This window comes from Hippocampus comes, unplaced genomic scaffold (assembly GCF_001891065.2).
Source record: "Hippocampus comes isolate QL1 unplaced genomic scaffold, H_comes_QL1_v1.1 scaffold123, whole genome shotgun sequence".
Lineage (NCBI taxonomy): Eukaryota > Metazoa > Chordata > Actinopteri > Syngnathiformes > Syngnathidae > Hippocampus > Hippocampus comes.
This window is the reverse complement of record NW_017804997.1, coordinates 174,671-187,191: the sequence shown is the minus strand read 5'-3', so window position 1 is coordinate 187,191 and position 12,521 is coordinate 174,671. Positions and strand designations below refer to the sequence as shown.

General features: G+C 39.6%; 1 protein-coding gene across 4 annotated transcripts in view; it reads right to left on the bottom strand.

Moving 5' to 3' along the window:
* Nucleotides 1-12,521, bottom strand: part of pam (peptidylglycine alpha-amidating monooxygenase) — a 39,482-nt gene that overhangs the window by 20,633 nt on the left and 6,328 nt on the right. For all 4 annotated transcript variants that reach the window (XM_019894542.1, XM_019894568.1, XM_019894561.1 and 1 more), the window contains 10 exons: nucleotides 12,297-12,420; nucleotides 11,436-11,499; nucleotides 10,288-10,375; nucleotides 8,803-8,894; nucleotides 5,372-5,455; nucleotides 4,354-4,402; nucleotides 3,205-3,272; nucleotides 1,438-1,518; nucleotides 613-689; nucleotides 319-422 (listed from right to left, as the gene is read on the bottom strand). In XM_019894542.1, coding sequence (XP_019750101.1) covers nucleotides 319-422; nucleotides 613-689; nucleotides 1,438-1,518; nucleotides 3,205-3,272; nucleotides 4,354-4,402; nucleotides 5,372-5,455; nucleotides 8,803-8,894; nucleotides 10,288-10,375; nucleotides 11,436-11,499; nucleotides 12,297-12,420 — 831 coding nt within the window. The remainder of the gene's footprint in view (nucleotides 1-318; nucleotides 423-612; nucleotides 690-1,437; nucleotides 1,519-3,204; nucleotides 3,273-4,353; nucleotides 4,403-5,371; nucleotides 5,456-8,802; nucleotides 8,895-10,287; nucleotides 10,376-11,435; nucleotides 11,500-12,296; nucleotides 12,421-12,521) is intronic.

The following is a 12,521-nucleotide window of genomic DNA, read 5'->3' as shown; positions in this document are numbered from 1 at the left end:
ATGTAGAAGTTGAGCAAGCAAAACAATGGTGGCTAAGAGCAGATCTCTCTCGTTCGCACGCTTGCGCGCGCGCACACACACACGCGCACACACACACGCGCACACACACACACACACACACACACACACACACACACACACACACACACACACACACACACGCAGTATGTATATAACAAGGATTATCTGGATAGTATCTTTCAATGGGTCCATTATATTGCTATCCACCCTGAATTGTTTTATTGTGAAATCTTTAAAAGCAAAATCATAGTTTTATAACTTGTCAATTAGTGGAATGGGATTTAGAGTACAACTTACCCCATGTATGTTTCTTCGCTTCTGCCTTCACCAGTGAACATACATCTGGCGGCGAGCGTATCTCCATATTGCACATCCACATCGTGGTTTGTAGGATAGAAAGCCTGGAGAAGGTAGTTTTAATGTTATAGGTCATGTCAGGGTAGTTAAAAAAAAAAACAAAATTATCATGAAGCAGATGCACTCACTTCCCCAGCCACGTGTCAAACTGTTTAGATACTCTATATGTATATCAGTCCAAGACCGCGCATGCTCACAGGCATATATATGGTTCTTATGATTTTTTTTACATACCTGCGGTAGTTGAGGAGACTGTCTCCCAATCAGGCTCCACTTTCCATTTCGAATCCTGTAGCCACTGACCACTTTTCCTATGGGAGAAATGGGAAGTAAATAGTCAGGGAAGAGTGGGTTATTCTCAGTAGGGACTTCAAATTTATTTTGACACAGTGGCTCATAATATGTCATCGATGTGTCACGGATCAATCCTCCGACTTCCGTGTAGGCAGCCTTGCTTCAATTGCCACTCAGCGGGGACCCTGCTCAATGGCTATATGAATGTGAGTATGAATAATTTGTGCCTGTACTGTATGTGCCACTGTTAGTGGTCTCTTAGTCTAGTTAGTATTATGCATTTTGCCCCAGGTCAGTGGTATTGAAAATGAATGAATGGGTGGTAGAGAGAGTTGGAAAAAAATCCTCATTTCTAGATGTGATCACAGGTCACCTGAGGGGATGTTCATTTTTGGACATAACATTATAATGCAGATGTTGTGGAAACATTCAGCATAAACATGATTTTTTTGCCCACTTCCTATTGTTAGATACTATCAGTCGGGCTTGTGACCTCAGTAGGGAGTGTCTTTATACATTTTATACCACAAAATAATTTTTACCGCAGCGTCACAAGGTAGCTTTTCATGATTAGTTCAGTCGCCAAATATACAACAAAAATTACATCTGTAAAAGCACTAAATTAATGGATGCACAACAGTAGTGAGGGCTCAGGAGCACAGGAACAAAAACTGCACCCCTTCCTGTTGCTTCAAAGACAAAAAGTTTGTGTATATACAGGTTAATGTGTATATTTTTTAAGTACAGGTATTTGTCATTACTTACCCAAACGATGTGTGTGTGTCCTAAAGGCAAACGGGTAAATCGGATACGAGGTGTAGTCACAGGCGATGTCCGCATTTGTAACTAACAAGAAAAACAGACAGGAAGCGACAACAAACTCAACCTTCCATATAAACACATGAATATACAGTATATTGTATCTTGAAAGGAATTTTCTGATGTATATTAATAATTTATATTCACGAATTCATTAAGATCCCATACTATCATTAAGATCCCATACTATACAAATATGTTGCTGCCTTCCACTGTTTTATGTGGAAGGCAGGTCAAAATGAGTCTGCCAACTCAAATTAAATCTGCATCAATTGTCAACAACTGAAAAATTGAGGAATAAATTTCTTCAAATCATTTTGGGAGAAACTACCGAGCATTTTGGAGTGAGAATTGTGCTCTGTCTGGGTACTGAAATGGAGGATGGCTTCATATGCCTTTCACACATGTGCTAAAAATACAGTTCAGGGTTTTAAGAGACATAGCCACACATAGATAGACACTTGTCAGTCGGCCACAGAATTCTCTCTCGGCACCCACAGGCATCACCATGGAGGTGGTTTTAAAAAATAAAATAAAATAAATTTAAGAGAAAAGCCCCTCAAAGCCTGTTTACATATAGAATATTATAGTAAAGCTCAACGGATAACATCCAACATGGTTCTCGTTTCTTAACAAAATTTCACAAACACAGTAGAAAAAGAAATTAACCAGTAATTATTAATCCATATTTACCAAATAAAATGAATCACTAAATTGATGTCAAACATATACCGGTAACATAGCGCACATTTATCACTACAATTGACAAGCATATTGCAGCAAGTCATCAGTATTTGTTTCTGGTGTCACTGTCGTTATAGTTTATAATGACTCATTTTCTAAAAGCGTTCATCATAAACGAGGACCCCCCTTACCCTCTTTGAAAAGTTTTTTTTTTCTCTATTTCTCAGTGAAGAATTACCAGATTTTGTTTGAACCTACAAATTTTTCTAAAACTAGCTAACTTATATATTGAAATTTACCCCATTGTATTATACAGATATGTTTGACATCAATTTAGTGATTTATTTTATTTGGTAAATATGGATGAATAATTACCGGTTAATTTCTTTTTCTACTGTGTTTGTGAAATTTTAAGAAACGAGAACCATATTGGATGTTGTCCGTTGAGCTTTACTATGAAATTCTCAGGGTAGATAATTGCAACTGGACGACGTTTCAGCTCTTATCCGAACCTGCTTCATCAGTTCATACGACAAGGCTAGTTAGGACAGCATTAGCCCAGGGCTATTGAGGAAACTCAACTGTGTATGCTCCAAGGTGGAGTTATGCTCCAAACCACAAATGGTATTATTCGTTTGGAATGCAAGATGACAGCTGTTAAGATGCCTTGCAGAGAGGCCATAGGCCACAGGCCACTGTCCATCAACAAGAGTCTTTCAGTGAGGCATGAACTGATCAAGCTTGCTCGGAAGAGGAGCGAAACGTCTTCGAAGAAAACCAGAACAGTTCAGTTGCGATAGATTCAATGCCCTTGAGAATGAAATAACCAGGATCAATGAGAATATTCAAAGGCATCTTTACCATGATATCTTTCTACAACACTTGGTATATCACAGAAACCCATATTTGCATATAGGAGAATTAGATTGGCGCAAACAAATTGTTTTTGCATCGCAAAATGTGATGCAAAGAAGTGGAATTGATTAACTTTCCCTCACCACACAAGAAGTGTGAGGAAGAATAGCCTACCTCTTTTTCCTGGCTGGATAACAGTGTCCATGGTCATGAGCAAGTAAATCCCAGCAATAAATGGCTGCCTGCAGGAAAATAACGACTGAATCAGTTAGAGGTTACAAGAAGTGACCTGATAAAATATTTATATATTTTCCCCCACAAGACATTTCACTTCTGTTGTCTTGAGTGATCACCATATACACTTTCTCTCCAAAAGCATTATATGGTGAAGTCTTTCATTTTTGCTGTACATTTTAAACTTCAGGGTTTTACATAAGTTTTATACAAGACCTACAGACAAATTAAAAAACAATTTCAGCTCTTATTTCCCTGATTAAAAAAAAAAAAAAAAAAGAGCCCAGCATGATTGTGTTGTGTTTTTGTGCTCTTCTTGCTGGTGTCAAAAACAAGATTTGAACAGCTGAACCTTAGGTCAATGGGCAAACTGCTTTACCAACTGAGCCAAATGCACCCAAGAAGACCAAGTTGCAACCCAAGTTATCACTTTTGGGTGGTTCTCAAAAACCTTGGTGTGGGAATGTGACATGAGAGCCGCAAATTAACTTGTGCAAAACAAGGTAAAGATATATGCAGAATGTTTCAAGCCTTCCTGTATTGTGCTATGAATAAGTAAAGATAGCTCACTTAGCCCTTTGTTTAGAAGAGACTGTTATAATCGATTGTTTCTTATTGGAGCGCTTGGTACCTGAGCACCCAGCACTGAGCACTCAAGAAAAAAAATTGCCATCATGAAAAATAAGTATGAAAGACTTTGTGAAAATTTATATAAATTTCATTCTCAAAACCTTTGGCCAGGGCTGTAAAGTTGATTTTTGTCAAGCCCTTCTTGATGGCATCTAGTCATAACAGAGGTGAAAAAAGGAAGCACAGTTATCAACCCCCACAACCTATAAGACAAGATAAAGTTATGAAAAAAAAAGTACCGGTTCCCAAAAATAATTTTATACGGTATTAGGTGTTTGTAGGCCACAATCATAGTGCTTCGATTTAGTGGACATGAACTACAACTCCTGCCTTATATTAAATGTATCTTAAATCAAGGTTCCGAATTGTATTATACACTTAAGCAAACCATTCTTACTGAACGTAGCATATTTTACAATACAGTTTGTAAAAATGCATATAAAGAAATAAAGTACGCACGGGGTGGATGTTATTGTCAGAGTGAGACCCGAGCAATCTTTGTGATGATCTGTCGAAGGAAAAACAAAACATGAAAATGCAAACAATATAAGAAGAGAATACAATAACAATTGGATATATAAATATTATAAATGGCAAACAGGTTAAGTTTGTTTTATTTGTTTACTGTGTACAAATATGAATAAACCAAGAACAGAATGTTACAATATTTCAGTGTTACAATACTTTGTTTTAGTCAGACCCTTAGGTTTCGTTCATACTAGTGCATTGGGTTGGACGCTCTACTCAAGCATTAACTGGAACAAAACACAATTACATCCAAATCCTGAATCATGTAGAAATGATTTTGTAACTGCATTATCATTTTTCCTGAAATATCACTTAATTTGAAAGGACTTTCACAATTTTTTAAAAATCTTATTCTCTGTTTTGTGACTGTTTGTTCCTTGATGTTTCAGTTGCCATGCTGCTGCTATAGGCATGATTCCCACATTATATAAGCTCGAGTTACTTTGTGATACGTGGTCAGTCCGTCGAGCTTTCTCCTAGTCAAAGTGTCAGCTTTCTTCCCTGTCTTCTGTATCCAGCCCTGCTCTCTGTAGTTACTTTGCATTTTCCTAGCTAAAGACTTTTAATTTTCAACTTCAGTGTCATGTCTGCTTCTGGGTCCAAATTCCACTCGTCACGTTACACTCTGAACCCAATGCCACAAGTGTCACTTCAGCTTCATCACTTCATCTGACACTATTTTCACTTACAGAACATTCTCAACTACCTCTTCCTTTAAGATAACGCCGATTTCTCTTCTCATCTCCAACATGGTAATGAACCCTGCCCCTATGCTTGGTCTCCTGGACATGGAATTTACCTTTCGCCTAAACACCATGTCAATCAATCTGTTGAGTCGAATGTATTTCACAGAAAATTAAGTAAGGAATTAGTCTTGTACATTTTCATTCAAGTGTTGGGTATATCCATCAAGCCATTTTTGCCAACATGCTCAAATTTGAGTACTTACCTTGGAAAGCACTGATATCTCCATAATGGATCTGTAGCACAAAGTATGACACTCCTGAATTCCGTCCAACTTCAAAACCAACATCTATTGAGGAACAGGGACAATATTAATATAGATGTAAACATGAAGACAACTCCAGTTCCAGAACTATCAAGTTCAGTCATAGAATTACGAAATAAAATGAATTCGCTTTCAGTGCCATGAAAGTTATTAATACCATTCTGAATTTTTTTGTTTTTGTTTTTCATTTATCGATCAGATGTAAATGATTCAAAACAATTTTAAAACTCCATACGACCAAAGTACAGTGGTACCTCTACTTACGAACGTCTCTTCATACAAAATTTTCAAGTTACGAAATGCCTCAACAGGAAAATAGTACCTCTTGTTACGCAAGAAACTTCAAGATACGAAAGGTAAAAATACAGTATCGGCCGCTACTCGCAGCTCCGAGTTTCCTGAACGCAACATACTTATAGCTGCTCTGCCATTGGCTATTCCCGAGCATCATCATCGCATCCAATTGGCAAAAAGGGACCTCTACCATATGTGTCTGTGTGTAGATAGATAAATCTGTGTCTATGCAGTGTCCTCGTCATTCGCCCCTCGGACCATGAGGCATTCCGATAGTTTTACGTAAATGTGGATCACCCAGAAAAAGTGTTCACCGGTCGGGCTGAATTTAAAGGGGGCGTTTACAATTAAAAACAAAAAAACAAAACAACCTCCTCCCCAAAAAGACTTTTTTCTTAATATTTGTTAAAACTCTCATTAAAAAACTGACAGTAGGACACAGCCAAAATTATCTGTGGAAAAAAAATTCCCTCTCTGGCCCCCTTGTGCATCTCTAATTTGCTATTTGATTTTTCGGAAATCGTGTGTGATGGCGTGACGGATGAGGTGTCAATCATTTGACATGCAGTCACAGAGACACCCCCAACAGCCTTGCAGTGACTTGTTTCCCTGGGCTTCAGAAGCTTTCCTGAAACCACTGTGGAATATCCAAAATTTAAAGAGCAGAAATTCAACAGATCCTGAGATACAAATATGGTTTATTTGTAATTAATAAACGTGTGCCATGTTCAAGAAAGGTTTGCGTTTTATTTTGTTGAACAGTTTTCTGATTAAAATAAAGGACATTGTCATATCAATTGCGAGACCTAATGACATTACCAAGTACTGTGAGGAAAAACTGGGATGGCTGCATCCTTACTAACTCATTGAACTCCTCTTATACACCAGTTTCTGTGTTTAATGTTAAAAAATCAAGGGTACAAGGACTTGAAACTGAGGTTGTGTTGCTCCAGACCTAAAAGGGGGCTAGATCGTCTCACCACACATTTGTCACGTTTCGGTTTATGACCAACAGGTGGCACTGTGGGGCTTTTCCCCCTGCAGCTGCACACCTGTTGGTAATTTGGTAATTAGGGCTATAAGAGGACTCCCAGCCCGACAACTCACTGTCGGGTCATTGTGTTTGCTCACGCTACTGTCATGTTCGTTTGTTTGCTGTACTCAGGTTTGTTTTAGTCATGTTTTGGTTGCTGTTATGTTTTATCTTAAGTCATGGTTTTTGTTTGTTACTTTGGACTTTGTTTTGGATTTAGTTTTCTTTGTTTTAAATACACTTCTTCGAATACACCCTGCTCCTCCCTCCTGCCTGCTTTTTGGGGTCCACCACCACCACGCATACGTGACAGAATGACCCGACCACCTGGACCCCGCAGGTACAAAGCACTGGTCCCTGTTCCACCATGTGCCTGGCGGAGCGCGTCTGCGGCCGACACCCTTTCCCCTTTCAGGCAGCGCTGGTGATGCGGCTGTCCTGTTCTCGTCTCGTCAAAGCCGCGTCTACGGTGGGCCGAGCCCCGTCCGCGTCCACGTTGAGCCGAGGCTCGTCACGTGTTTGTTCGAGCTGAGTCACATTCACGTCGACGACGAGCCATGCCACGTCCACGCCCACGTCAGGCCGAGCCCCTGTTCACGTCCGGCTGTCCCATGTCCCCCGTTACGTCGAGCTCCGTCCACGTCAGGCCACGCCCAGCCAAAGGATTGCCGTCGCTTTTGTTCCTGTTCCCTGGCGAGGCGAAGGATCGCCGTCGCTTTTGTTCCTGTTCCCCGGCGAGGCGAAGGTCGCCGTCGCTTTTGTTCCTATTCTCCGGCAAGGTGAAGGTCGCCGTCGCTTTTAGTTCCTGTTCCCCGGCGAGGCAAGCCTTTGGACAACTTTGGGACGTCTGGGATCCGTCCCTTGAGGGAGGGGTACTGTCATGATTCAGTTTGGGACCAACAGGTGGCACTGTAGGGCTCTCCCTGCAGCTGCACACCTGTTGGTCATTAGGTAATTGGTGGCTTTAAAAGGACTCCCAGCCCGAACAATCATTGTCGGGTCATTGTTGCTCTTTGCCACTGTCATGTTTGTTTGTTGCTGTTGCTTTGTGCTACTGTCATGTTTGTTTCAGTCAGGTTTTGGTCATTGTTATGTTTTATCTTCGGTCATGTGTTTTGTTTGATACTTTGGACTTTGTTTGCTTTGGATTTAGTTTTCTCCGTTTTAATACAATTCTTCAAGTACACCCTGCTCCTCCCTCTTGCCTGCTTTTTGGGTCCAACACCACCTCGCAACCGTGACAACATTGGCTTGTCATCTTGTCATCTTAGCATTCAGAGCGACGTCTCACTTTGCAGTGAAATGTGTGTTCAAGCATCAAGATTCAAATGAGTTTGTTTTAGAAGAGATAAGACAAAATTACACTTGGCCTCTCTGGGTAATGGCTGTACATTGAATGCATTGTACTGTGCTATAAGTTGTTTTGAGAAAGTTCAGTTGGCCTGAGATTGGCCATTAATACAATTACGGTGCCTGGCAAGCAGAAAGTAATTAAAAGAAAGTGCCTCTGAAGTTGTTTGGCTTTTTTTTTTCCAATAACCCTCGTACTAACATAATAAATGCCATCGTCCTTTGAAAACATTTGGAAAAAGTATTTTTTTAAAGGCCTGTTTTCCACTTTCACCACTAATGGCAATATAACCTCAAAGCACAAATGATTACAGGAAAGCACGGATGATTCACATATCAAAAGAACTAAAGCTGTAAGAATTTTATGGGAATTCAAGCTATTGAACACATTTTCATGACTAAAAAGAGATACACTATCACTAAAGGAAAAGAAATGCATGATTATGAAAAGTAAATCATACAAACGTTCAGACAGGTGCCTTTCACTGATATCCATCTACAATTCATTTTGCAAAATGGAGGAGCAAGCAATTGTACAATAAACTAAAATGCATGCCAACTCTCAAGGAAGCCTTCACCACAGTGACATTTAAATAGCTTCCCCCTGCCAGCTAGTGATTTACTTGATGAGGGTGGGGCTTGACTATGTTAATAGATGTTGACATGAACAACAAACACGTCTTCTAGAACATACCTTTTGGTAGTTTCGTTGGTGGTGCATTTCGAGCCCATGCATACAAAATGGATGCTCCATCTTTACAAGTACCCCGTGTACTGCCACAGTCCCTTGAGTGAAAAATGTCAGTCAGTGACAGACAGGGCATTGCTCAGCACCAGAAACAGACTCATGCACCAACAATCTGCTGCAGCTTTAGAACCCTTGTAAAAATTCACAATGATCCCTGAAATATCTGAAAATCTTAGTACCCTTAACGATTAAATGAATACCATATTTTCTGCACTATATGGTGCACCTAAAAGCATTCAATTTTCTCAAAAGCCAACAATGCGCCTTATAATCCGTTTTGCCTTATATATGGATCAATATTCAGATTTCTTGGACGTATTTTAAATGTTTTGTAAAATGCTTTCTTCCAGCTGCAGCGGTTGTGAAGGCGCCATTTAAATAAAGCTGTATTGTATTATATTGTATTCCCTTTAGCACAGCTCCATTTTCGGGGTGCATAACGCAACTGCATCCACTATTGTAGCTTCTATTCTATGCGCCTTATAATGCAGTGCGCCCCTATATATGAAAACAGTTTTAAAATAGGCTATTCATTGAAGGTGCACCTTATACTCCGAAGCGCCTTATAGTGCGGAAAATACGGTAGTTTGTTGCACAACCTTTAGAAGCAACCAGTGTAATCAAACGATTTGTGCAACTCTCAAACATCTGCACCTGTTTGCACCATATATTTTGTTGTTTGACAAAATGATTTTTTCCGAGCTGCAAAGCTTCTGGGACAATGTACTTTGGACAGATGAAACAAAACTCAATCTTTTTGTCAAGTCACCTCAGCTATGTGAATGTGAGAGTGACTAATACAGCTCGGTGAATGTGAGAGCAAGAGACCATTTTCTGATGATGCAAGTACGTTTTGGAACGAGAGATAGATTACTCAACAGTTTTTTCGAACTGTCTATCATTTATTCATCCATCCATTTTCTGATCCGCTTTATCCTCACAAGGGTCGCGAGGCATGCTGGAGCCTATCCCAGCTGTCTTCGGGCAGTAGGCAGGGGACACCCTGAACTGGTTGCTAGCCAATGGAAGACTATCATTTATTAAGCACCAAAATGTCCCCTTTCCTTGATGTGCTCTGATGCCAAAACTGGCTGCTTTGCCGTAGCCGGCACATGAAGACTTATGTGCAAGGTACCGTCAGCTCTCAAGATCATCAAGGCATTCTGGACGTAAATAAAGCTCCCCACTCGCATAGTGTGTGAAATGTTATTCTTAGCTGCACGTCGTGGGTCTTTCAACAGGATAAAGTTCAAACCACATCTAAAATCACCAGACCCCAGACACCGCAAACCCCTCTTCCCTATATATTCCAGCCGAGGTAGTGCTCTGGACGTTCTTAAATAAAAGACAGCTCCATAGACAAAACTAGTTTTGCCATATTAATAACTGTACAACAAACCTGTGAAAAACAAACATCAAGTTAGGTATTACCAGTAATTGGTGGTGGAGACGGGCGACTTGCAGCCAAACAGCAGCATGTGATGGACTGTGTTCATAGTAGCCTGAGGTATGAAGTCCACTGAGGAGGAAAAATATTCCATTAGAAAATATAAATGAAGACTGAACTAAATGTATAGCATACAATTTAAAAATATCCTTTAACCGATTTTGTGTTAAAAGCATTTCTCTTTAGTCCCTTCTAGATCCTTTACTCATAAAGAGGATGAATCAGGGGGGAACTGGTCCTCAAACAGGAAAAGCATTAAAAAAAAAAAAAAAACACACACAACAAAAAATTAACAAGGTTAAACAGAAATGAGAGTTGAAATGATACATCTAATTAAAAAAGATGAGAACATAAATGGAAAATTATCATATTTATCTAATGTACTAGTATATTGCTATTGTGAAAGTACTATATAAATATACTGTATATGTATTGTATTGTACATGGTATACATAATGTGTAGATAATAGTCATTCTGATTAAAAAAATAATAATCTGTTAAATACAATTTGCTGCTTGTACATTTTCCTCAAGACTGGATATAAAACACACCCCTGTTCAAATACCATTTTTTTGTGATACAAGAACTATTTCCACCATTTTTGTGACATACAAACAGTACAACTCAAGTGATGATAAAAAATAAATAAATAAAACACGTTTTGTTTTTTTTCAAGCGGCGAACTTAATGTGGAATAAATGGGGGTCAGCACAAACATATTTTGCTAACACTGACTGCTATTTTGAGCTGTTCATAATTCCCTCCCACTTGGCTCAGGACCTCAGTTCCATTTTAAGAAAAACTATCCCACAGCATGATACTACCACCCCCATACTTCATTTTAGGTTTAGATTTGGCGTGGCAGTAAAATTAATTCACAATATCATTAGATAATGATGGCCTTTTTACATCAATCATGTCACATATTAGATAACTTATTGTGTTAGTGTAGATAAAACAATATAGAAGTGCATACCATTTAATGTACTGTTGTTGTAATATATTGTGTGAATTTATAAAATTGTAATACTGAGAGAGCAATAGCAAGGATGACCAAAACAATAAACAGAAGCCAGCCAGTAAAAAATGCAACACATTTTTGAGTAGATGTTAAATAAGAATGATACTCACCAACATATGCAGCATGACTACGGGTAGTTGGCACAGGGAATGCCATGCATAAGTAAGTGTCCGACTAAAACAAAGAAAAAAATTTTTTTGAAGAAATGCTGAAATTACAGAAATCATCAACAGTAAAATAACATTTTAAGTTTCCTTGCTCGCCTAATTTCAATCCAGACTCCAGCGACCCAACTATTTGTATCCAAGCAATTAAAGTCAAGATCCCCAAAAGAATTTTTGTTTTATTTACAGTTTTTTTACTGTGTGTAAGTGTAGCAAGGCGGCAAACGGCCCAGTGGCTTTAGAGTGCTCTCTTGCTGTCTGTGATGTTGTGAGGTGCGAAGTAGGAGGAAACGAAAAAAAAATCTTTCAGGGGGCTCGGAGCATTGTGCTGCCGCCTCACAGTGCACCACGGTCGGCACCAGAGGCCCACTAAATTTCAGTGGAGGCAAAGGAGGGGGAAAAAGTGGACTGGACCGGCCGTCAGGGCTCAGGAGCTGCCTGGCTATCACAGATTCTTTGTTGCCCATGATAGCGTATGTATCACCCTGAAGGATGGAGCAGTCACGTACTTATTGGCAGCTGAGGTTCGGCGTCTGGGAACACGCCCACACAGCTCTGCAGATGGAGGCCAGGCTCTATTACGATTTCAAAACCTTCTGTTTTGGCCTTGCTTTTATTCATTCAAATTTGGCAGGCTTGATCACAATTCTCTTCTGTGCAGTGTGTCAATATTACAAGACCTATTTTTTGTCACTTTAGGGCTTCAACCAATTTGCTGCTAAACTGTTCATTACCCATGCTCTACAATTCAAGTAGAATTGAAGGTGAGAGTTCGTACAGGTAGGTTAATCAATAGAGCATCCCTACCTTAGCTGGGATGACACCAGGCATTCGAAGATCCACAGAGAAGTTGGGAGAGTTTGTGGAGATCTGTGGCCCATTTGATCTTGGCAAACAATCATTGGAATCTGATCCAGCACTTTCTTGAATCCTGAGGGACATACCAATACATGTGTTTTATTTATGGCTATTACAGTTAGGTACATGCAGTATATATTTGGACATTGACAAAAGTTTAGCTTTTTTCACCTA